General features: G+C 43.4%; 2 protein-coding genes across 10 annotated transcripts in view; both read right to left on the bottom strand.

The window, feature by feature from the left end:
- The window catches only part of KDM3B (lysine demethylase 3B), a 113,594-nt gene extending 97,660 nt beyond the window's left edge, over positions 1-15,934 (bottom strand). Inside the window, exon 1 of the mRNA XM_045027268.1 lies at positions 15,643-15,934. Within this exon, the coding sequence (XP_044883203.1) occupies positions 15,643-15,930 (288 nt within the window). The 5' untranslated portion in view covers positions 15,931-15,934. The remainder of the gene's footprint in view (positions 1-15,642) is intronic.
- Positions 15,935-17,564: 1,630 nt separating this feature from the next.
- Positions 17,565-26,849, bottom strand: part of FAM53C (family with sequence similarity 53 member C) — a 35,185-nt gene continuing 25,900 nt past the window's right edge. For 5 of the 9 annotated variants that reach the window (XM_045026354.1, XM_045026360.1, XM_045026357.1 and 2 more), the window contains one exon: positions 17,565-17,956. In XM_045026354.1, the coding sequence (XP_044882289.1) occupies positions 17,740-17,956 (217 nt within the window). In that variant the 3' untranslated portion in view covers positions 17,565-17,739. Of the gene's footprint in view, positions 17,957-22,464; positions 26,057-26,849 lie in introns of those variants that run through there. The other 4 variants (XR_006581463.1, XM_045026358.1, XM_045026359.1 and 1 more) reach the window with 4 other exon arrangements.

The raw sequence follows: 26,849 nt of genomic DNA, 5'->3' as shown, positions 1-26,849 counted from the left end.
ATTACTGTAGAACAGTTGTTTTCAATCTGTGATCCATGGAACCCTGAGTATCTGCAAACTAAGATTTCCAAAGGGGTATGCACCTCCATTTGAAGTGTTTTAGGGGTCTGCAAATAAAAAAGTTGAAAACCACTGACCTCAGGACTTTGAGAAATTTTGCACCCTGAGCATGAAAGTTGAGTCAACCTAATCTCCCCGCCCCACTCCACCCCGCTGTAAATTTAGCTAGGTTGATAGAAGGATTGTTCTGTCAATTTAGCTACTGCCTCTCAAGAGAGGTGGATTACCTATTTCAATAGAAAAACCTTTCCGTTGACATAGGAAGCATCTACACTATGGCGTTACAAAAGCACAGCTATAGCACTGTAGCTATGCCACTGTAGCAGCTGCAGTGTAGACATCCACTTCCCTTAATTTAAGGGTAGTGGTTGTGCCCAATCCATAACACCCTTGGTCTCAACTTCGCTTATCCCAACAGAGCCTAAAATGGTAACAACGCTAAACAATCCACCCCAGACAGAAAGAAATTAATTTAACAAGTTACAAATGATGCAATCTTAACTATTCATATGTTTACAGAATAAATGTCAGGATATTTTCCCCATCACCAATCCAAAAAGGTTTTACTCCCATCCACATCTCTTTGGAATTTTCTGCTTCCTGGTTTCCTTCCAGCCACCCCAAGTCCTTTGAGTTCTTGTGTCAATACTATCACCAATCCATAAGCACTAGCATCTATATCCAATATGAAAGACATTTTGAAACAAGGGTAGGCTAAGACAAGAGCAATCACAGGAGCCTTTCTGAATTCTGAAAATGCTAAATTACACCCTGCTGACCACTGAAATTGTTTCCCCTTTTTCACACAACCTATGCAACAATCGTGCAATATTGGCAAATCCCTGTTCTTCAACAAGAACGGAGCACTACAAAATTTTATGTATCCGAGAGTGTCTGGAGAGTTGGCCAGTTCTGTGCAGCTCCACTTTTTTTTTTTTTTTAATTGGTTGTCATTGGAAATTCCCCCGCTCATTGATTGTGTGTCCAAAGTAACTTCAATCTTTTCGAAACAACTTTCTTTAGGTTCAGTTTCAGAAGGACTATTTGTAAAGGTATCAATTCTCATTCAAAGGTTTTAGCATGTACCAGCATCTCATCTACATATAATAAACAGGCCATGAGAGGCATGCCATATAATACCCTTTCTACTAGCCTCTTAAATGTGACAGGGGCATTGTACAAGCTAGAAGCCATCACTTTAAATTGCCAGATGCCTTGTTCATCTGTGAAAGCAGCCTTTTCCCTGGCAAGTGGCTCAACTTGCTAATATCCTTTTCTAAAACCCAGTGTGGAAAACCAGACTGAACCCACTATAGCATCCAGGGTATCATCCATTCATGGTAAAGGCTATGAAGTCCTTTAAAGTCACTTCATTTAGTTTTCAGTAGTTCACACAAAATCTGGTGCTACATTTTTCTTAATCAGAACTGTGGATGAAATCCAAGCACTGGTTGAAGGGATCAGGAAGGCATATAACTGAACATTTCATCAATGGCCTATAAGGCCTCTTCCTCCTTTGCTACAGATAAACTATGAGGTGGCTGCTAAATAGATTGATACTGGAGGAAATCAATCTTCTCTTGGATAGTGCAGTACAACCTACAACTTTGTTGGATCAGAAGAACAATTCCTAATTCCTAACCAGAAAGTCTCTTAGGCTGTTCTGTTGCTGCTCATTTAAGCATATAGCATCCTGGATCTCAAAAACAGGTTTCAACCATTCCCGATCTTTCCTTTGGTGGAAAGCTACTACAGCATGTAGCTGCCGTTCTGGTTTCTGCTCCTGGAGGCAGGATCACTTGTTCATTGCAGACCATTTTTTTTACAAATCATTTTTTTCCACCTAGACCACAACTTTTAAGGGAATTTCCACAGACTGAAATTGTAAAACACCTTTCCAGGTATTTATTATAATTAGCCATAATGAAATCCAAACACATTCATCCACTATTATAACTGCTATCAAGACTTCTTGCCTGAATTCCAGTGGTCTATTTTCCCACAGGTGCACATTCCTCAGTCACTGTCTCCATTTGAGACCAATTAGGTGATTCAGTTTTGGATCCCTGATTTGCTAGCCTTGTTAACATGTCTGTTCTAGTAACTTATGTTTGAGCCAGTGTTCTCTACTCCCATGGATTTCATAGATCCTATTACACACAATAGCCAAAACCCCGTTATAGTTTACCACTCAAACTTAACCAAAACTTGTGGGGCGGATCCCTGTATTTCCAAGCTTTGCACCTTCAACTTGGTGTCTCTCCTGTCCCTAATTGGGAGAGTGACTAACTTTCACTAAGATGTTGTGATACTCTCTCCTGGCTACCCTTATGTTTCTAACAATACTTTTTGTGGCCATTTTTTCCTCACACACACAACCAGCCTCCCTTAATTTTTGCATTCTTGCCAATTTTTCTTGTTTTACAAACCAGATTTATCGTTTTTTTTAATTGTTCAAAAATGTTGCCAACCAGATTAGAATTCCTTTCCCTCGTCACACATTTCATACAGAGCTATACTTGAGAGCTCATGGTGATCAGCTTCCATCTTCTTCACTACTGGCTGCGACCTCTTCTGGTGCACAAACCTCCATGGGTCCTCTGCCAATTCAGGTGGAGTGTCTTAGGCTTTGGCTACACTTGCATTTCAAAGCGCTGCCACGGCAGCGCTTTGAAGCGCTAAGTGTAGTCAAAGCGCCAGCGCTGGGACGGACAGCGCTGGGAGCGCGGCTCCCAGTGCTGGGGCTTTGACTACGCTGGCACTTTGTAGCGCCGCAATTTGCAGCGCTGCAGAGGGTGTGTTTTCACACCCTGCTGCAGCGCTGCAAATTTGTAAGTGTAGCCAAGCCCTTAGTTAAGTCCAAAGCAGACCGTTAAGAGTTGCAAAGGAATCTCACAAAACTAGGGTGACTGGGCAATAAGATGGCAGATGAAATTCAAGGCTGATAAATGCAAAGTAATCCCAACTATACATGCCATTGTCTGTAAATTAGCTTCAGAGCAGTTAGTCTGTATCAGCAAAAACAAGTAAAGGTGCCACAAGTACTCCTCATTGTTTTTGTAAATTAGCTGTTACCACTCATGAGGAAGCTGCATTAAAGATGATGAAAGGAAGAAGTCTGAACATGCAGGATCTTCAGGTTGGTAAACTTTCATTTCATAAACACCTTGTAGACTAACAAACGTAATGAAACATGAGCTTTCGTGGGTGAATGCCCACTTCATCGGATGCATGTAGTGGAAATTTCCAGAGGCAGGTATAAATATGCAAGCAAGAATCAGGCTAGAGATAACGAGGTTAGTTCAATCAACACGGCTACCCCTTTGATATTTTTCATTTCATACTTCTTTCTTAAGGACTGCCTGTCTTCCTTCTGGACTATTCTTGAATTCTCATGTTTGAGCAAAATATATAGTTGTTACTCTCTGATGCAGTTATGATAAAAAAATAAATGGCTGAAATAGGAAGATCTTCCTTTTACAATTTCACCTTTAAAGTAGTACTGAGTGTCAGTGAATGCAATGAATAATACTAAATGAGCAGTATGGTAATAATTAAATAACTGCATTGACTTATTTTGTTTAAGAGAATCCAGCCTCAACATACAGGATTCTGAGGACTATCCACCTTCAAGATCACAATCATTTTCTATAGTTTCAGAGTTATCTGCCAACGATAGTGTTTCAGTCACATCATGTATGTCACATAGCCACAGTATATCACCTGTAGCAAAAAGAAAAAAAACCTCCATCATCCAGAAACAACCACAGACAAGTTTGCGATAAGAACCAGCAGATTACAAAAAGAGGTAACTGATGAAAAAATTGCCCAGTTTGTTTATGCAACAAACTCTCCTTTCCATATGATTGAGAACCCACACTTCATTAACATGGTTCAGTCATTAAGACCAAGATACAGTCCACTCAACAGAGCAGATGTCGCAGGCAAATTGCTGGATAAAGTGTATGAAAGAGAAATTGAGCAGTGTGCAAAAGGTCAAGAGGGTGAAATTGTTAACCTGAGTCTTGATAGGTGGAGCAATGTCCACAATGTGCTTGTGTGACAACAGAAGAAAAGAATGTCTTCCTTACAGAAACAACTGATGCTTCAGAAAATGTGCACACAGCAGAATACTTACAAGAAGTAGCAGTAAAAGCTGTAACAAACTGTGGAAAAAAAATTCAAATATCTAGCATGCAGCTTGGTCACAGACAATGCTGCAAATGTATCCAAGATGAGAAGAAATTTAGAAGAGAGAGTGAAGAGCATCCCAAGCTAACAACATACAATTCCAGTGCTCATTTGATGCACCTCCTAGCCAAAGACTTCAGTGTTCCAGAAATAAAGGCGAATGTTCTTGAAATTGCAAAATACTTCCGTAACAACCACTTTGCAGCAGCTGCTCTGAAAAAAGTGGGAGGAACCAAGCTAACTCTCCCACAAGACGTGCGATGGAACTCAGTAGTGGACTGTTTTGAGCACTATATCAAGAAGTGGCCTAATCTGATAACAGTTTGTGAACAAAATCGTGAAAAAAATAGATGGCACTGTCAAAGCCAAAGTTCTCAACATTGGGCTTAAGAGAAATGTTGAACACATACTCAGTACCCTGAAGCCTATTTCTGTAGCCTTGAACAAAATGCAGGGAAATCTTTTTTTAAATACTTGTAATTTAACTGTCATTGCATATTTCTCTTTTTAAGATCTCACTCAGTTATTTCCAAATTTCAACAGCATCAGCAATAAAACAGCTAATGGAACAAGCACTATCTCCAGCTCATTTTCTTGCAAATAGTCTCAGTACTCGGTACCAGGGTCAAACCTTAACTGCTGAAGAAGAGGAGTTGGCTATGACATGGTCACCCAGCAATCATCCCTCCATAATGCAAACTATAATAAACTTCAGAGCTAAGGGTGAACCATTCAAGAAATATATATTTGCTGATGATGTTTTAAAGAAAGTCACACCAGTGAACTGGAGGAAGTCAGTTAAATACTTGGATTCAGAGACTGTTGAAGTGATAATCTCACTTTTAACAGCAGTAGCTTCTTCTGCTGGTGTAGAAAGAATATTTTCTTCCTTTGGACTATGTAGCAGGGTGGACCCTGCTCCTGCTCCTGCTCCTGCCCTGAGGGGTTTAAAAGTGGCCTGGCAGGGCTTGAGAGCTGTGGCTCTAAAAGCTGGGCTGACTGGGGAAGTGGCTGCAGCTGGGCCACACCCCAATCAGGCCACAGCTGGCCCCTATAAAAGGCTGGAGGCCAGAAGCCCAGACAGTCTCTCTCTGTTGTAGAGGGAGAAGGGCCTGGCTGCAGGAAGCTAGACACGAGGTACCTGAGTGGAGCAGGGCTGGGGAAAGGCAGAGGCGCTGGGGAGCTCCAGCCTGGAAAGCCCCAGGCTGTGGCCTAGCATTGGGCTAACAAGTACTGGGGGTTGCAGAGGGCAGCCCAGGGGTAGGCCAAAGCAGCAGGTCCAAACCCCCTTTGCTGATGATGAGTGCTGGCTACTGCAGTCTGCCCCAGCGAACGGGGGCTAGATAGAGACTGGGCAGTAGCCACTACTGAGGCAAGGTGGGGATAGAGGGTGGGGGTTCCCTGAGGAGGGGAGACCCTAAGAGAAAGGGGTTACTGCTAGGGGCAGCACCCCATGTAAAAGGGCACTGGGTCCAAGGCGGGACACGGAGGCCAGAAGACAGGCGGATCACCGGCCTGCAGAGGGTGCTCCAGAGCTGGAAAACGAGCTAATTCACAGAGTCACCAGCAGGAGGCACCGCAGGGGTGAGTCCAACCCGTCTACAGACTAATTCATTCCAAATCGTTTGGGACCTGAAAAAGCAGGAAAGCTTGATTTTCTTTTCCAGATTATGAACAAACAGGAAAATGAAGGTAAAGACAACTGAGTTAATTGCAGAAACCAATGTTTTAAGTTTCTCATGTTGACCTGGCTGACATATCAGAGGGGTAGCCATGTTAGTCTGGATCTGTAAAAGCAGCAAAGAGTCCTGTGGCACGTTATAGACTAACAGACGTTTTGGAGCATGAGCTTTCATGGGTGAATACCCACTCCAACAAAGTCGGTATTCACCCACGAAAGCTCATGCTCCAAAACGTCTGTTAGTCTATAAGGTGCCACAGGACTCTTTGCTGCTTTGGCTGACATAGTCAATTTAATTTTTGTTTTTTTAAAACAAATATTTCATTTAACTATTTTAGTTAAAAACAATTTTAACAAAAACAAACCTGATTTTAAAAAACTTGAATGTTTAACTAAATTCAAAAATTCATATGCTTGTTTTGTTAAAATATTGTGTTTGCTGTTGAAGAAAAAAATCCAGACTACATAACGTTGTTTTAGTTAAATAAAACAATTTAAAAGTCTGTCTGGTGATGTTCTCCTTCTACTAAAGCATGGCAAGAAAGTCCTCCAAATATTAATGATTAACCTGTTGCATAGGAGATATTTATGAAGTCATTGAAGAAGATAGTTCACCCCCAATTAACTTTGGTAAATGAAATAACCAAGCAATCAATTATTCATTTTCTGATACAGCTGTAAAACTAATCTGAAAACTTTTCAAAATAAATCATTTTAAAAACGTATAATGTGTACCTTCTAAAAATGAAACCTACATCTGAGTTGTGAAGAATATGTATTAAGGTTATAACAACCAACAGGAATGCACTTTTATATAGAAATCCATGATTAAATTGAGTCTTCCTGACTAGTGATTTAAATCAATTTGATTTAAATCAAATCCACCCTCATCCCTTGCATGTGCTTTTGTTTTGGGAAGTAACACGTGCCTGTGTTTTGGGTGGAGGTTTGCTATTATTTCCGCTTTTTGGTTCCATAAAGGAACTTAATGGCCTCTTACCATGGAAGGGTGAGGGTTATGCTCATCCCAGAGCAATATATTAAATTTTCTAATGTTAATTTTTCATGTTAATTTCTATAGTTGCCACCACGGTGGTTTCATGATCACTATAAATATTTGGTGTATGCAATCCCATCAAGAGACAAAGACCTCCAGGAGGTTGAGTCATTTGCACTCCTCAATAATGTGTCGTGGTTTGTGGCTGCCCACACTGACATAGTGGACTGCCTCTAAAATGCCACTGAAATTCTGCTTCAGCACAAATTCCATGTTCAGTACAAAACTGGTTAACAAGACTCCATCACATTTGCTGTAAATCAAACCCCAGGTTGATGTTGAGTGGGGTCTGACACAAGAGTTATTTGTCACTTTCTCTGCAGACTCTAAAGCTCGCCACGTATCCTCTACTGTAAATCTCTCACCCAGTAAACTTAGCCACAATGGGCAACGTGAGGACAGATGACCATGTGGTGGATTACACAAGTCTTTAATTAACAGTAGATATGGCACATCACACAATTTTGTCACAAGCTTAGCTATGCTTTCCTCTCTGAAAGCACTGGGCAGAGCAATATCGCAGAGAACCGGTAACCATGGTAGAGGAGTAAATTTAAGTGTGCCTGAAATAATACACATGGCGGAATTAAGCTGTACATGAATAATTTTTGTGCAAGACGAGTGAGCCCATACTGGAGGGCAATATTCTGCCACTGAATAACAGCGTGCCGAGGTTGAAGAGCATAACGTTTAGGGGTTGGCGCCCCATGTCGTTCCAGCCATTGAGAAGGAAGATGTCCATAAGACAATCTTGTTATTAAGATGTGGCCCACACTCTGAAAAAGCATGCCTTGGATTTTTTTTTTTAAGAATATTTGTAATGTGCAAGATTATGAATTTTAACGTGCAAGAGCTGGTATGGACATTTTCAGTGTTGATGGGCAGTTAAATTTGAGTTAAACAACCACAGCAGAGCCACAGATTGACTTGGAGAAAAGTTTATTGTGTATTGCTGTTGCTTACAGCCAGACATCATTAAGCACTCTTGTCACTAGCCCTTTCAATGCCCTGGACTAAGTATTTATTGTTCAATGTGTCTAAATTAGACACTCCTCCAACAGCAAAAAGTGAAATAAATTCCTCAATATGGCCAGCTCAGCAAAAATACATTTGGAATTACTAGATCAAGCAGTTTGAGAGAGAAGCTGTTAGTAAGTTAGCAGATTTTCCAGAAATGAGAAGAGCTCTTAGGGAACCTGCAAATCTCTGGCCTGGTCTACACTACGAGTTTCTCGAATTTAGCAGTGTTAAACCGAATTAACCCTGTACCCATCCACACAACGAAGCCCTTTACTTCGATATAAAGGGCTCTTAATATCAATATCTGTACTCCTCCCCAATGAGGGGAGTAGCGCTGAAATCAGTATTGCCATTTCAAATTAGGCTTAGTGTGGCCGCAATTCGACGGTATTGGTCTTCGGGAGCTATCCCACAGTGCACCATTGTGACCACTCTGGACAGCAACCTGAACTCAGATGCACTGGCCAGGTAGACAGGAAAAGCCCCGCAAACTTTGGAATTTCATTTCCTGTTTGCCCAGTGTGGAGCGCTGATCAGCACAGGTGACCGTGCAGTCCCAGAATCAAAAAAGAGCTCCAGCATGGACCGTACGGGAGACACTGAATCTGATCTCTGTAGGGGAGATGAATCTGTTCTATCAGAACTCCATTCCAAAAGACGAAATGCCAAAATATTTAAAAAAATCTCCAAGGCCATGATGGACAGGGGCTCAGCACAGTGCTGCGTGAAACTTAAGGAGCTGAGACAAGCGTACCAGAAAGCCAAAGAATCAAGTGGATGCTCACGGAGGGAGGGGCAACTGATGACTGTAGCTATCCCACAGAGCCCGCACTCTCTGAAAACCATTTGGAAGCCTGAAAGGTCAAAAACATTGTTGCGGGTGGTTCAGGGTATATGTCATCAGCCCCCCATGAAAACAAAGGGGAAAAAATTGTTTCTCGCCTTTTTTCAATGTCACCGTATGTCTACTGGATGCTGCTGGCAGACGCGGTGCTGCAGCGCTACACAGCAGCATCCCCTTGCCTTGCCGACGGCCGACGGTACAGTATGACTGGTATCCGTCATCGTCGTCCAGTGGGTGCTCCTGGGTGGCCTCGGTGAAGTCGGCCGGGGGCGCCTGGGCAAAAACGGGAACGAATCCAGGTCATTCTCTTCTTTAAGTTTTGTCTAATGGAGATTCAGTCCTGCCTGGAATATCATGGCAGCTGGAGGCTTCTGCCTCAGGCTGCTCTCCCAGTCAGCAGTACCGCGCAGTCACGCCTACCCCAGCCTACTCCTTGCTACCAGGGCTCACAATCAGATACTTAGACCTCTACATTTTGCTGCAAATAAAATAAATTAAGCTGCCGTTTAGAACTGTCCCCCAACATACATATCCTGGGACATTTTGTATTTTACCAGTGTCAACCAAAGGCCCACACACAAATGGAGATTCAGTCCTGCCTGTGCTTCTATCCTAGTGCTTGTTACAGATTCCCATTTTCAGCTATAGGCTGAGCAAGGGCAGAATGGTTGTTCACTCTACTTCACTGTAAGCCAACCGCCCTCCCCCCTTTGATCTCTGCTTGCAATAAAGTCAGTGTTGTTTCTTATTCATGCATTCTTTATTACTTCATCACACAAATGAGGGGATAACTGCCACGGTAGCCCAGGAGGGATGGGGGAGGAGGGAAGCAACAGGTGGCGTTGTTGCAGGGGCACCCCCTAGAATGGCATGCAGCTCATCATTTCTGCGGGATATCTGGGGCTCTGACCCAGAGCGGCCATTTGCCTCTCTGGTTCTTTAGTAGGCTTGCCTGATTTTCTAAGGCAGGACTGACTCTCCATTAGACAAAAAACTTGGAGAATGACCTGGGGAGTCATTCCCATTTTTGTCCATGCACCCCCGACCGACCTCACCGAGGCTGGCCAGGAGCACCCATGACAGCAGCAGATGGTACCATATGACTGGTAACCATCATTGCCAACTTGCAAAGCAGCAGACGGTACAGTAGGGATGGTAACCGTCTTTGCTAACTTGCAAAAGGCAAGGGGATGCTACTGTGTAGCGCTGCAGTAGTGCATCTGTCAACAGCATCCAATAGACATACAGTGACAGTGAAAAAAGGCTGAACGGGCTCCATGGTTGCCGTGCTATGGCGTCTGCCAGGGCAATCCAGAGAAAAGGGTGCAAAATGACTGTCTGCCGTTGCTTTCACAGAGGGAGGATTGACTGACGACATTTACCCATAACCACCCGCGACAAATTTTTGGCCCCATCAGGCACTGGGATCTCAACCCAGAATTCCAATGGGCGGGGGAGACTGCGGGAACTATGGGATAGCTACCCACAGTGCAACGCTCCGGAAGTCGACGCTAGCCTTGGTACATGGACGCACACCGCCGAATTAATGTGCTTAGTGTGGCCGCTTGCATTCGACTTTATACAATCTGTTTCCAAAAAATCGATTTCTGTAAAATCGGAATAATCCCATAGTGTAGACATACCCTCTGAAACACCTTGTCCAATTTCCCTCAAACTTCACAGAAAAACTATCCTTGAGAAACAAGTTTTCAGGAAAAATGGTTAAACTTTAGCAAGGTCAGAGGACAGGGGAAAAAGTTAGCTTTATAACAGAAAGGGAGTTTAAACTGTAACTATGTATAAGTTAGTGTGTGCGCGCCCAGCCTTCATTCTTGTATCACCACAAGCCCCGGGCAAGAGAAACCAAACTCCAAAACAGAGCTTGATGGAACCTTTTCTCAAGAACAATGTGCAACCAATGACCACAGTAGACAACCTAACCATTACAGTGTCCCTAGTTGTGACAGTTCCTATTATGCTGCTATCCAAGGCTCTGGAATAAATAAGTGCTAGTGAGAAAGCAATCATGCAAGATTTGGCGATGGAGGAAAACAGGATGAGAGCTGCAACACCTACAGAACTCTTGAGCAGGCTGATACCAAGGGCTATGATTTCACAAAAGTTCCTACTCACCAGACTGCTTGCAGGCAGGGAAGCAGGTTGCCCAACAAAACAAAAATCAAACAAATGCTACACAATTACACCATCAGGTGCTGCACCATTGCACCATGATAGCAGTAGCTAACCAGGATACTTGGTGAAAATCTTCCCCCATGTAGTGATTCTGAGATTCCAAAAGCTCAGTGGCAAAACCTTGCACCAAGATGATGTTAAAATAGGGGTGCAAGCACTAACTCAATATTGTATAAAACCTGTATAAAATTAAGGCTGGCATGAGCTGAGAGCAGCATCACTTAAAGAGGTCACATCCTCCTCACCAGAAAAAAAAAAAGAGGTTGGAATCTCAGCCCTCCAAAAACTCTGAAGAACAATGACAGATACAGTAACAAAACTATCCTTCCATAAATTGGTCAGAAGGAACAGCCCTGAAACTCTTCCCCTCTTAAAAAGTATTCCCAGCAAAGACTGGGTTCCTGCTTTTGGGAGATGTGCCTGTAGAGCAGACAATGCACTATAGCAATCATTCCTTAAGAGTTAGTTTACAATTAAAGCAACTTGAAACAGTCAAAGAACTTGTATATTAACATATTGGGCCCAGTGCTCACGCAGTCCAGAACCTGACTTAAAATCACATCTTCTGCATTTGCTTTATGTTTATCCTGAAATGCAAATACCTCGCACCTGTTCTAGATGCTCAATGACTGTATTCAAGTGGGAAAAATCAGGTCATTCCACTTATCTTTTTTATCTTCCAAGTGTCCAGACATATGCCTGAAACCTCAAAAAAATAAAAAAAATAAAAAAAATGCATCTACCCCAAAGAGCACACAATCCAAAAATTGACATGAGCAGTCAGCATCAAAATGGGGGAGGAGGAATCAGTAAGACTTGGACACATTAGCAAATAAAAAGGGATGCTAACCATTTAAGTTTCATAGATTCTATGGCCAGAAGTGACCACTGTGATCATCTAGTCTGACCTCCTGCATAGCACAGGCCATAGAACTTCTGCAAAATAATTCTTAAAACTCTTCGAAAAACATCCAATCTTGATTTAAATATTGTCAAACCATGACCAGTGTTAATTGTTCCAATGGTTAATTACTCTCACCGTTAAAAATTTACACCTCATTTCCAGTCTGAATTTGTCTAGGTTCAACTTTCAGCCTTTGGATCATGTTATACCTTTCTCGGCTAGACTGAAGAGCCCATTATTAAATAGTTGTTCTCTGGATAAGTACTTACAGACTAATCAAGTCACCCCTTAACCTTTGTTAATCAAAATAGATTGAGTTCCTTAAGTCTATCACTGTAAGACATCTTTTCTAATTCTCTGATCATTCTTGTGGCTCTCTCCACTGAACCCTCACCAATTTATCAACACATCCTTCTTAAATTGTGGGCACCAGATCTGCACACAGTATTACAACAGTGGTTACACCAGTACCAAATACAGAGTTAAAATAACCTCTCTACTCCTTTTTGAGATTCCCCTATTTATGCACCCTAGGGTCAACATTAGATAAAAATGAACTCCCAGTATGATGGTGTGGGCAAAGGGACTGATTATCCATGATGACCCTCAAATCTTTTTCAGTCTCAGCTTCCCAGAACAGAACCTCTGGAATGCAAGTATGGCCTACATTCTTTGTTCCTAAATGTATACTAGCATCCCTCACACTTTGTATAGGTGATATGAAAGAAGAAATTCCCTGCCACCAAAGACTATGGCAAGGGAGGTAGCTTGAACAGGTTCAAGAAAGATGTTCCACAGTCAGCTTGGAAGAAGATAAATACTTATGAAAGGAGAGTAAAGGATTATCAAGCCTGACATCACTGGCAAAGGGGCGGGGACAAGAAGAAATATAAAGGGAGAAAAAGTTGGATGTACATAGGTGCTATGATGTAGAGCACTGAAGGCAAAGATACTTGTCCCCAGATTTTGGTTTGATTTTTCACCTTATGGGCTGAGTTAATAAATAATAATAATAATAATAATAATAATAATAATTGGAGATATACCTATCTCCTAGAACTGGAAGAGACCTTGAAAGGTCATTGAGTCCAGCCCCCTGCCTTCACTATCAGGACCAAGTACTGATTTTTGCCCCAGATCCCTAAGTGGCCCCCTCAAGGATTGAACTCACAACCCTGGGTTTAGCAGGCCAGTGCTCAAACCACTGAGCTATTCCTCCCCCCAGCCTTACCAAAGGCCTTCCAAAATGTGCTCCCAGTACCTGTGGACAAAAATTGGTCAAATGCAAACATTAGAGATGCTTTTTAGGAGAAGCATGCCTACAAATTCACTCAACTCTGTTAAGGTGAACTTCAGAAGACAACAACACAAAAGAAAGTACATAAAGGTATTGTATGGTGTATGAATTCCTCAAGCTGAAAGCAGAATAAGTCTCTGGTATTGCAGTATTAGAAACAATTCTGTTTCCCCAGATTGGGTCTAAAGCTTCCAAATGACAGGGATCTACTACATGCTGCCTATGCTAACAAACCTGAATACCTTTCTAGCAAAAACATCTATCATTTAACAAGGTTTTATGCACCCAGACACTAAGGGTGCAACCCACAAAGGTATTTAGGCACTTAAGTCCCAGTTTTGGCTCCACTACAATCCACAAAACTCACACTGAACCTCATAGGCACCTAAACTGATTCAATGTCAAAGATTTCAGGGTAAAAGTTCCCTCAATGGCTAACTTTTTGCCTCTCAGCATGTACAATGCTGCCTTGCTCTAGGCATCTGGACACTTATCTCCCATCGAAATCCCAGAACAAATCATGAACCAAAAGACGACGGGTGTCTCGCTGCCTAACCTGCACATAGGGCCCGATCTGATAGGCAACCTCTAAGCACGCCTAACAGATTGGGTCCCATTCAAAAGCTGCCTAGAGGAAATGATAATAGTGGTAGAAGTTGCTCACATTAATACTTTCAGCTCAGTTCTTACAGCACTTGTCTAGGTCACCCAGGTTTAATTCCCTCCTATGCCAGAGGGAAAGAGAAACCCCTGTTCAAATCACTTCTTCCCCTCTGGCAGAGGGGGGAATAATTGAATTTGGGTCTCCCACATCCCAGGCATGTACTCTAACCACTGGGGTAAAAGTTATATAGTTGGCACCCACCAGCTCCCTCCCCATGTGTGGAGAAAGGCAAATGCTTAACTCATTCCTGCAAGAAAAGCATTATGCACCTAACCTACTTGACTCCATGTGGCAGGTTCCTTCCCATTCATGGATCAGCAAGAATAGCTAGGTGCCTCCCTGCAACCTGGCCTTAGGCACTTATTTCTGAGGGACGGATAAGGCTTAGCGCACACCCTGCTCCTTGGCACCTCCAACTGGCTAGCTCAGGTGGCTCCGTGCCTAGCATAATAGTTTTTATGGATTGTGTTCTTGGACACCTAGCTCTTTCCATAAATTGTACAGAATGCCTAAGAGCCTAACTCAGCTTTGTGGATCATGGAATTGTTCCTGTGATTTTCTAGGGACCTCGATGCTCAGTATTGCAATGCCTAAATCCATAGACCCCTCCCCCCATCCTAGCAGATAATCAGAAACCTCCCATTTCTAAATTAATTTCTCACAAATATTGCAGTTGTAGATTTTACAGGTACCTTATTAGCCAAACTCCTTCACCAAATGAGATGACTAAACCATTGGAATCACTCCTATATTCAGCCACCCCATCCCACTCTGGTCAGACTCCTCACACCTACGAACATGTATGTACAGAGTGAGTGGGGAACTTCAATGCAAGTGTCTTAAGTCAATGCCATGTGGGTACACAATACACTATTTTCAAGTGGCCATATTGTATTTCAAAGATAAGATGTTAAGTGACATTTAAGGCTACATATGATCTTTGGAAAATAGTAGCAGCAATATCAGCAAAGAGTCCTGTGGCACCTTATAGACTAAGACGTATTGGAGCATGAGCTTTCATGGGTGAATACCCACTTCGTCGGATGCATCCGACAAAGCGGGTATTCACCCACGAAAGCTCATGCTCCAAAACGCCTGTTAGTCTATAAGGTGCCACAGGACTCTTTGCTGCTTTTACAGATCCAGACTAACACGGCTACCCCTCTGATAGTAGCAGCAATGAAATTCCTTTCAGCTCTGCAGAGCCTCATTGTATAAAACCACAACGTAAGGCTGGTTTAGAAAAAAGCTTGCTTATCTAATCCACATAGAAACAGTTTGGGTTAAACCTTCCCAGATATTTCTGCCAGCCCCAAATCCTGCAGTACTGAGCTAGCGCCTAACTACAGTGAAAGTGAAACATACGCTGTAAACAAACTAAGAGAGGCTGATACACCAAACAACCGCGACGTTCCCAGCAACGCTGGACGGGGTAGGCGCAAAATGCCCCTAGCAGGGCGCTGCGTGAAACTCCCCCGGCCGTTAACGAGGCGGGGGTAGTTTAACAGCCTGAGGCATCACCCAGCGCCGCGGGGAGAACGGCCCCAGCCCACGAGGGGAGGGGGGACAACACGCCCCAGCTATCCCCTTCCCCCCGCAGCGCACAGGCCCCGGGGGAGGCGGAGAGGAGACCAGGCCCCGCCGGGAGCCCCCTGCCGGCGCCGCCCCGCTCGCCTAAGCCCTCCCGTCTACGGCCCGGGCTTCCCCAAAGCTTCCCCCGCCGGGTCTCACCGCCAGGTCCTGGGGCACCGCTCCGCTCATGGCCCGCACGGTGCCGCTCCGCCAAGCCCGAGAGGGCAGGGCAGGCCCCGGCTCCAGCCCCACCGCTTCACCCTCGCCGGCACCGGCCGCCAGGAGCAGCAGGAGCCGCTTCCCCACCGGGGAAGCCGCCGCATCCGCCATCCCCGCCGGGTAGGAGCCTCCGGAGCCGCCCCAACGGTCGCCGCCGCCCCGAGACACCGAGCGGCCGCCCCGCGCTGGGCCTCTGAGTGCGAGCACGGCCCGCCCCGATCCCGGCATACACCGCGCTAGCACTAGCTCCCCCTTCCTCCTCTGCTCCCAGCATGCCCCGCATTAGCCAGATCCGCTCCCAGCAGGCGCCTCACCAGCCTCACTTCCCTCCCGATCCCGGCGTGCACTGCGGCGCCCTTTCCTTCCGACCGGCGGGCAGACGAGCCTGCCCCTGAGCCCAGCTCGCCTCGCGGCGGGACACGCCTGGGCAGCGCAGGGGCTGGGAGGAGAACTAGATACGTTCCGGGAGGAAGGTCCAGCGAGGGCTATTAGCCAGGCGGCGGGGATGGATCACGGGATGGTTACCTGTCCTGTTCATTCCCGCTGGGGCACCTGGCACTGGCCACTGCCGGAAGGCAGGACGCTGGGCTAGACAGACCTGTGGTCTGACCCACTCTGGCCGCTCCTAGGAAGCGCCTGCTGTGGCTTGGTTCACGCCTCTGAGGGACGCGAGGGACATGGCTCTGGGGGGCTCCTGCTGTTCGGAGTTTTCTGTCAGGCAAAGCAGCGAGGGCTGGGAAGTGCAGCCTTCATCCCAAAGATCTGACAGGCAACCTGGGGCCTGGTCTGCACTTGGCTGGCACAGCTGTGTCAGGGGTGTGAAAAAAGTCACACATCCTTATACACCCTAAGTGTGCTGGCAAAAGCCCTAGTGTAGACATAGTTATACCATCAAAAAAGTTGTTCTGATGGCATCGTATACTTTGTTCTAGGAATTACAGTAAGCAAAATAAGTCTTGCTAGTCTAAGGTGCAGCTCCACTAGGAACATTTGCTGTATGGTATAGTTTTACTGCCAAACCCTTTCCAGTGTACACAAGGCCTAGGCTACAGCACCGAAACAACTGTGGTGGCACTGATGGGTGATGTCCCTGGGGCTATGAACAGATGACAAACATTTCTTTATGCTAGTTCCATCAGCAGCAAACACCAGGAGTTGCCAACTGTTGCAATTTTATCACAAGTCTCGCAGTTTTAGATGCATTTGTTATGATCGCCAATTTCTACCACCCATACTTACAATTTTTGGCCTTAATCAAAATGCCCATTTTTCCCATCACTTCAACAGGACTGAAATTACAGGCTGACCTCAGTAAAGATTGCCACCATTTTTCTCTAATCTTTTTATGTTATATGGGAAAGTGAAGCCATCACTACCCATTGTTTCCAATGAAACTGGAGACTGGCTGCCAACTTCCTTGAGAGTTCCATGGTCAAGAAATTGTAAAAATGGGAATGTAGGGTGTATGCAAGGGAACGTACAAGGCAGGAGGAAGATCAAGGCAGCGTGAGGGTAAGGGATGTTAAAGAGATGACAATAAGGGAGATGGAGGGGCACAGGGGAATGTTAGAGCAGGTAGGGGGAGAGGAGAATGTGGTGAAATATTGGAGAGAAAATATGAATGGGGCAGGAGACCTGGTAAAGCAAGGAGAGAGTCAGCATAGTGCAATAAGGGTGTGTGTGTGTAGAGATAGTTTGGGATTAGAAGTGGATGAATCCCCTTTCCCCAGCAGCCATCTGGAGGTCACATTTTTTAGTATACATTAATGTTGGATTTTAAACCTGAAATGATCACACAGAAATTGGGGGTGGACAGCTTTTCCCTAAAATCTCACAAATCAGAAGGCAAATTAAAAACAATATTAAAACAATCACATGATTTATTGGGGTCTGAATCATGATTTTTGAACATTTGGAGTTGGAAGTACTAGACACTGTTGACTACACATGTTGACAGTGTAGCACTAAACTGGGATGATTCTGGGATCTCACATACAGTAATTTATCTATGTATTCATAAAGGCATTTACTTTGATATTAAGGCATTGGTGTCATCTCATAAGCTTTTGTTTCCCTACAGCCCTCTCGTAGAATATTGCAAGGCACAATCCCATCTCCTTTAGTTTTCAACATACATGGGAGACTTCTACAGGAGAATGCGAGATGCCTTGGACTCCTATGCCAATAGGCAGATGGCACGCATCTCTTTTTCCTGCAGATGTCGTTAGCGTCATCACATTGGATAATGTAGTGCCTAGAAGAGATAAACAAAGTGATGAATATCAGCCACTTCACCCACATCAGAACAAGGAGCTGATGATAGCAAGAGGAAAACACTTAAGAGGAGCTCGACAGGACACTAATCTTATCTTCTGTTGAGGGCAGTATACTATCTCAGGGTCATATTGGATTTACCACTGCTCCGACTTACACACTTAGGGTACGTCTACACTACAGCAGCATAGCTATGGTTCATTCGACCTAGCCACATCTACACTGGGGTACGGTCAACCACAAGAACAACCCTAGTGGGTCAGATCAATGGTCCATATAGTTCAGTAACCTGTCTCTGACAGTGGCCAGTGCCAGATACTTTAGATGGAAGGAACAGACCAGGGCAATTTCAAGAGAGCCATCATGTCTTCCAGTCCCACCATCTGGCGTTTAGGGACACTCGGAACATGGGACTATATCCCTGACCATCTTGGCTAATAGCCATTGATAGACCTATCCTCCATGAATTTATCTAATTCTTTTTTGATCCCCATTTTACTTCTGGCCTTCACAGCACCCCCTGACAAGTTCCACAGGTTGACTATATTATGTGAAGAAATACAACCTTTTGTTTGTTTTAAACCTAGCTAGACAATTCCACTCCTTCCTTAGTTGAATCATTGTGATCTACACTTTTGTCTTCTCCAAGTTAGTTTGCTGCAATTTAGCATACCTAAGTGGGATTGTAAAGGCCATACAGAAACTCCACCTTGTACAACATGCTTCAGCCATTATTTAAGGGAAAAATCCACCCACAAGAGAGTGCATCATACCATTTTCTGCTCATTCCACTGGCTGCCTATTTGATTCCTTAAGCACTTCAAGGTTTCTGTGCAAAGGGAAAATACTAGGCGTGTGCCATTTTATTGCTTCTTTGTGATGTACAAAGAGGTCAAAAGGGTTCTTGGGCATTTTTTTAAACAGAAAAAAATAGTTTGTTTCTTCTGGATGTTTTGTCTACCCTGGAAAACTCCAGACAACTGCAGAACTGATAGGTTTATTATATTAGAGCTACCAAAGAAATTATAGATCATTAATTGCAAGAACTAATAATTATTGCGTCTGTTTCAAACACTTTTGTTGTAACATATTTAACTTAAAAATTTGGGGAACAGCACTGTAACAAATTCAACATTGACTATGCCAACTGCTAAGGCTGAGAAAGCTCCTAATGAATGTTTGAGTCATTCAAGGAATCCAACAGAAAAAGGGAAATGGGGAGGAAATTTTTTTCCCATTTGAAAACACCTTTCAGGAAATCATATATTATGATTGATTATATATATATCATAAAGCAGCAAGAAATCACAAAACCCTTGATATATTTCTGCTTTGCAGATCATCTTTAAGGGCCTAAATGGTCCAGGGATTAGCTATATTGGTAAACACCCCTCTGTTCTCAACACCAAGACAGCTGTGTTCAAAGCAAAGCTGCAGCTGGTGGAACCCAAGGTGAAGCTTTTGAGAGCAAGCTCACCAAAAGGGATCACAACTGTCTGACCCTTGAGTGTCTTCAGAACTTTTATCCTCAGTAAGGCAGGTTGAAAAGCAAGTGGGCATAATTTACCATAGAAAAAACAAAACGGGGGAAAAATAGCAGCTGATGGAAAAGGCAGGAGTAGAAAACTAGGGTTCTGGGATCCTTTATGTAAAACTGGGAAGCATACCAAAAGTTACAAAGATGATTTGAGGTCTGGACTGGAAAACATGCTTTACAATGAGAGACTTAAGGAGCTCAATCTATCTCAGATAGAAGGATAGGAGGCAACTTGGTCACAGTTAAGTATCTAACAAAGGAGAAGATATTCAGTACTACATGGCCCTTTAATTTAATGGAAAAGGGCAAATGAAATCCAATGATTGAAACTTGAAGCTAGAAAATTTCAGCTGAAAAGAATTATAGTTTCTTTTTTCCTACTACAATGTTAAATAAGGAAGAAAGGCCTCCAAACAACAGGATCAAACAGTTCATATGCACAGCCCTTGGGAACTGCACTGTGGGTCTTAACAAAATTAAGAAACTGGATATTATTTTCATTTGGATTCTCCAGCCATTACAACTGGATAAGGACTCTCAAAGATGGTATGGCCAGTTGGAGTTTCCATGGATACAAAATCAGGCCCCATAGTTTATCAGATATTTAGTGGAAGAAAAAGTTAGGAACTCTTTTGAAAGAGCCCTTCCAGAATCAGTGACAGAAAGTGTGGCCATACATGACTATATTAATATTTTGTTCAGCCAGCTTATCGGAGATCTGTATTTCATGTATGTTCAAATGCTCATCTTCCTTGAAGACCTGGTCCATGGGAAGTTTTAAGTTTAAAAACTAATCCATCTGAGCTGACCATAATAAAGCATTTTTTTAAATAAGGTAGATGTATTCTCTACACCATTTTACAAACAGTTCAACAATTAGATATTTTTCCATAATTGGGGATTTTATTCATATTTTTAATTTCCACAAATCTTTTGTAGGTCATCTCTAAGTTTCTCTGAAGCATTAAACTCTGCAAGACAACAAAACACAGAGAACGTGGGTCAGTCTAGTGTAGTCTGCTTACTTGATTATGCCAAAGGCCCCAGATAGATGCCCTTAACACTACTAACTTCTATGGGAGCCCAGTTTTCTTCAGGAATATCCTGCAACTTTCATTTTCTTGCAGAGGGCTTTCACTGTTAATGAGATCTTGACATGGCATGTAGCTAGCTCTCCTCTCAACTGTATAAATGGTTTATTCCAGTGTATTTCATAATTTATGCAAATAGCCTGACACCAACAGATATGTTAGCGCTTTTAAGGGGTAAAAGATCCATTGTGCAAGAGCTTTGGTCAAAGCCACATATAAAAGCTGAACCCAGTGCTTCTCTGGGCTCAGGTTTTATCAGTGGCTTTGACTAAGATGCATAATGTAATGCTGGATCCCATTTTTTTTGCCTTAACAGGCAGGGCACTTCTTTAGCTCAACATTTTATCATAGCTAGACTAAAGTATCCATTTCCATTACAACAAGGGAATTCTTATACTTGTACAGACAATAAAAATCAATACTGGTATGTACCTTTTGCCCTCATGCTGCTCCACATCCACTTCAGAATGCAGTAGCTACACTTTTACAGATGTTTGACTTTCTGTACTCTACCACCATTTTACTAAGGGTCCCATTCTTAATGGGATTCAGACAGATAGTGCACTAAAATGCATTAGCATTAATGAAAAGTGCCATCTTGACAGCCCTGGAACAAAGTCTTATGTTTAATCCCTTGAATTCAGAGAATATTGGCAATACAAGCTTTTCTAGTGTCCCCAAGATGAGTTTTGAGGTACCATCTCTCAGAGAGGGGAAGTACATCTTTAGGCCCATTTCTTGGTTTCTCACTGAGATTACTAGTAATGCCAATAATGAAGTTAAAAAACAGCTACCCACCATCTTTCAGAGGGTGCTATTTGTTCCCTTTTCAAAACAGAAAAACAAAAATTGCCATGCTGAATCAGATCAGTGGTCCAGCTAAGTCAGTAAGCCATCTCTGACAGAGACCAGTACCCAGACTCTTCAAAGGTACAAGACACCCTACACCAAACAATTATGGTATAAGCCACCACCCACCTCCATTAGTGGTGGTTTTATGCCCTGAAACACAAGGGTTTATAGACCTTATTGGAAAAAAAAATCTAACGTAACGGTGGATTCTCTTAACCACATAAATGTCTAATCATTTTCTCAGGTTTCAGAGTAGCAGCCGTGTTAGTCTGTATCCGCAAAAAAAACAGGAGTACTTGTGGCACCTTAAAGACTAACAAATTTATTGTAGCATGAGCTTTCGTGAGCTAAAGCTCACTTCTTCGGATGTGAAAAAAAAAAAAAGCTCACTTCTTCACATCCGAAGAAGTGAGCTTTAGCTCACGAAAGCTCATGCTACAATAAATTTATTAGTCTTTAAGGTGCCACAAGTACTCCTGTTTTTTTTAATCATTTTCTGAATCCTGCAAAGCTCTGGACTTCAATTGTATTGTGTGACAGAGAGTTCCACAGGTTGATTTTGCCTTGTGGAAGTAATTATTCACTTTCTTCAAGTATAATCTTGTTCTTGTATTATAAGGAAGGGTAAATAAGAGAGCCCAATTTACATTGGTCCACCTATAGAGTTAGAAGACCCTGTATCCCATTGCCACATCTTCACAGTCCCCCTCACATCCTTTAATCGTGGAGTCTGGTACCAGTATAGAAAAAGAGACCATTAGCAGGTCCCTCCTTCCAATTTCACGCCCTCACTCTCCTTACTTGAAATTCTGTCTTCCACTAAATATCAAGGAAACAAACCACTTGCCACAGTAACATAATCTAGGGAGTGACCGAGTTTGGGAAATTTGCTTGTGAAATAAGGTGCTTAAAAAGTGGGACTGATGCAGCCATTAATTCATATTGATTTCCCAGCCTTAGTGTACACACTGGGTCTGGTGCCACCCCCGCCACCAAACTGCAGCCACGTAAGTTGGAGAACTTTATTAAAATATATCCAAGAAATAAACAACATTTCTAACAAGAGCCAGGAGAGAATTGATGTGAGAAAGACATCTGTACAGGGAACATTGATATAAAGGTTTGTTTACATGCTTTATTTTAAAATGTTTCACAGTTTAGTCATTCTCTACAAAAATATATTTCTGAAACTTTGAATCCTCTATAAAAAAGCTGGTCAGCAGTAGTGAACCCAACGAGCAAAATGTACCTTAGGACAGAGCAAGCACCTCCTATAAGCAGATCAGTGTGACCAGGGCACTCCTGCCTCACCCTGGAATAGAAGGTTTTTGTTCTTTGGGATTAAGCTCCATACTCATTTTGAAGGAAGGCAATTTAAGAAAAAAAAAATTTCCTTCCATCCCTCCAGGCTGCATGAAACCTGGGGCAGGGGGCTGTGGATCAGTATAACACACAGAAGAGGGTGCTGTGAAAGGAGAACTTGACATCCTGGTGAGGGGAACATGACTGTGCTTTACTACTGGTATCCACTGTTCTATGAAGAGTCTGATTACCAGAGCCCCTTTCCTGATAATGGTCAGCCCCAGGCTAAACAATAATAAGCACAGGCACTATCTGGGGTATGACGAATAGTTCACCAGCAGCTGGAAAGCTTTTCCTTGGCATTAGGGGAGGATTCAGCTTGATTTTAGCTACAAAATCTTACATTTGTATCTTCATTATGGCAGCTCTGACCAAACTGGCACTCGCTTTCATTTCCAAATGCAGGTCTATGTGGCACTGGCTCTAATGGAACCAGTATCCTCAGGGCTAATGCTCCGGTCAAGTTTATCAGCATTCAAAACTGCAGCTAGCAGTCCTCACATTTCTAGATATGTATTCCTAGTACACCAATCACCATGGTATCTAGGTACCAAAAACAAGAATTAAGAGGCTCAGTATCATTTCAAGCTTCTCCACTCCTCCCTCAGGGAGATTTTACTGGATAGGTCTTCAGAGATACTTCTGAATAAAAAAAATGCTGGCTCTTAAGTGTCTTGCACTGCACTTCAGAAGAGACAAAATGAAGGGATTCTGTGTTTGGAAATCCCACACCTGGGAACGCCTTAACCAAAAATTATCTGCCTTCCTGTACCTTTACATACAAGGCAGTAGTTTCAGCAGCAAGTTGAGAAAATAGTTACTGATAGAAAAACCAGTCTAATATAGTAATTACATTTACAATCAGCTCTCTGAATCCTTAAAGGAACCTTTCTTCCCACTTGTCCTGCATGCCTATTAGGAGAGCAGCTTTCTAAATTATAGCCTGTTGAGTTTTTAGATACAAGAGTAGATTAGCAAATCGTTGAAGGGAAAAAGAAAATGCTACTTTCACCTCCAATTAAAATTTTTCTGAGCTGCAGGCTTTGCTCAAAGGCTTCTCGTCCTCATGACACATGCCTACCACTAATCTCACCTACTGTGCCCCAGTTCGATCTTCTAAAATCCTGAGCAACCAAGAAGGTATGTGAATTTTAAAACTGAATCACTCTCATCCGTAACATACAACCCGAGTGCCTGTATCAGCCTTAGCAAACAGCCAAATTCATCTTCAAAACCAAAAACCATACAACTCTGAAAAACTGAATCACATCCACTAGTACTAGATAGTCATCCAGTCAAAGTGAAAGTCCAAAAGGGAAAAGGGGAAGTTGAAGAGTTCCACTCATTGCAAATACTCCTTCCTCCCTGGCCTCTTTACCTCAAATAAAAAAGTCACTCCAAGATGTCAGCACTAGTCTACATTAAACCACTACTTGCCAACAGGATTGGAGACTGATTTAAAACTAGAAAAGAATGAGAAAGCCTGAGCACTTGAGAAGTTCTACAGCTTCATTCAGTTCCCTAAACTGTAAACAATTATCTAATTTGGTAGTTCCCTCTCCTCCCCACCCAATTTCCAGACCCCCTTCTTGAGAAACAAGAGACAGTCTGCAAAAAGAACAGAATTACTTGTGGCACCTTAGAGACTAACAAATTTGTTGTCTGTTTCTCAGCAGACAACAGAAAGATCTGCCTCTTCCTTCATCAGTTATATGCACAGGCTGTTCAGCTTCCACACACCCAGCAAGACTCCTGGAGGGCACCTACTTTGAATTACCTGAGCAACAGGAATAAAACATGAATTGTTGTAGTCCAAAAGAGTTGTCAGCTTTTAGACCATCTAGAAATACTGAAGCGTGTAAAACCCAAGAAGGGAGCAGAATTACTTTATGTGGGCCCAGGAGGATATAAATAGGAGTAATGAGATTAAATGAAAAAAAAAATGTAGGATGAATATTAGGAAAATCTTTCTGTCATGGAGTCTAGTAAGCTGAAGAATCATCTCCCCCAAGACAGCGGCAGATGCACCAAGGAGCATTTAACATTGGACTAAGCCCTGAAGAGAACAATCCTCCCTGGCCTTGGGGGATGAGCTAATTGGGACCTACATCTCTTCCTTCTCCAATTTCTAGGATTCTAGTATAACATTTCTCTTGTGGATAAACTGCATTAGCAGCATGTGAGGTAAAGGCATGTACAGGACCAGCAGTAACAACTTCACAATGCTTTGACTTCTGCTGCTTCCCAGTACAAATTTCCTACACTTCTGCATTCCCTCCTTCCCTCATTCAGCTGGGCAGATTCCAGGGACTCTCCTAAATCTTCATGACCATCTCAGGAGACAGTATATCTGAGTGGTTTACTTTAATCCTCCCCAAATCTTTTATGAGTCAGTTTGTTGGTAGTCTCAGATTCATTCTTGCTCTTGTGCTCATGCCCAGCACTAACATTACAAGAGCAAAACTTCACACTGTCAATTTGCAGCAACCCTGGGTATGCCTGTGCTCAGAGGCACCTGGGTCAGGATAAGCAAGGCAATGCACAGCACTGGGCATGGGCTTTCTTTTTCCTGCAATGCAGTACACCAGATCATATGCCTAATTTCTCTTCATCTTACTAGTCTTGCTTGAACACTCCCCATCACCTGTGCTTCCTGAGACTGCAAGTCACTCGTGAAAATCTGCATCAAGTTTGGTATTGGGAGCAATGGGAGGCCTCCCTGTTCAGCCAGCTCCTGTTCTGCTGCATTCAAGCCCCTGAGAGTGCCTTCCTGTGAAACATAACAGAGGCAGGGTCATGGGACACTACATGTTAAACTAAATTTCAAAGGGGAGGCAAGGTCACTGCTCCTGCCGCAGACAAGGAAAAAGATTCACCAAGAGATTAAAACTAAATGGGTTATAAAATATCTGTTGAAAGGCAAGAGCTAATGTTTGCCAGTAATGAAATGCATTCTCCTGTCCTGTGTGAACAGGAAACAGTCTCAGTGGGGTGTTAGAAAAGGTCCTAGCAGGGAGCTCTCCCCCTACTTTTTCTGCTGCCAGAGGAGAAGGGAGAGAGAAGATGCTATTGGTCAGCGGGGATTTCTCTGTCTGGGTCCTGTTTGCTCGTCTCTCCTGGGGAAGGGGTACGTGGTGCAGAGTGAGACACAGAGGGTATCCCGTGAGCTACAATCCCCTCCACAACCGCTGGCTCCGGCAGCCCAGGGGCTGCTACTCCCACTACTCCTGGAGGAAACCTGAAACCAACAGAAAACACGTGGAGATTACATGCCTGTCTAAGGAAGAGCACTGCAAAGGGAAAGGACAACAAAGCTGTGCCCTCACCCACATGTTCTGAATTGGCTATCGCAGCTCAGAGGAAATGCAAGTCATGATGCTGCACTGAGCAAAGGTCTCCAAACAAAACTGCTCTGAGCTAGGACTACAATAAATGTTGTCAGGACTGAATGGGCCCAGTTATGTGTTGATCCAAATGGCACCTATTCCCAGACAGCCACGAGCTCGGGGATTAAGGGCAGAGATGGCCGCAGGGTCTCACTAAACACACAGAAAATTTTGAGACAGATCTTGTCTTTACTAGAGAGAACAGAATGCCCGACACCCCAGTCACACTCCCTGAATCGCTAGAAATTCTCTATACAAGAGGTTGCAATTCTCCAAGGGGAACATGCTGCTGGATACACCTTCCTGGGCTGTGATAGGAAGAGATTAGCAACTTCTAAGCAAAATTTTCCTTTCTTCCCATTAACCCTGACTATTTCTCTGGGGGGGGGGGGGGGGAGGAGGAGGTAGTGATTCCCTCCTTGGAACTGAGCAGGCATTACCAACATCAACAATCCTCATAGCGTACATCAGGGGTAGGCAACCTATGGCACGGGTGCCGAAGGCGGCACGCAAGCTGGTTTTCAGTGGCACTCGCATTGCCTAGGTCCTGGCCACCGGTCCGGGGGCTCTACATTTTAATTTAATTTTAAATGAAGCTTCTTAAACATTTTTAAAACCTTATTTACTTTACATACAACAATCATT

Source organism: Mauremys mutica, chromosome 8 (assembly GCF_020497125.1).
Source record: "Mauremys mutica isolate MM-2020 ecotype Southern chromosome 8, ASM2049712v1, whole genome shotgun sequence".
Taxonomy (NCBI): Eukaryota; Metazoa; Chordata; order Testudines; family Geoemydidae; genus Mauremys; species Mauremys mutica.
Note: the sequence above shows the minus strand (reverse complement) of the source record. Positions and strands in the feature narration are given on the sequence as shown.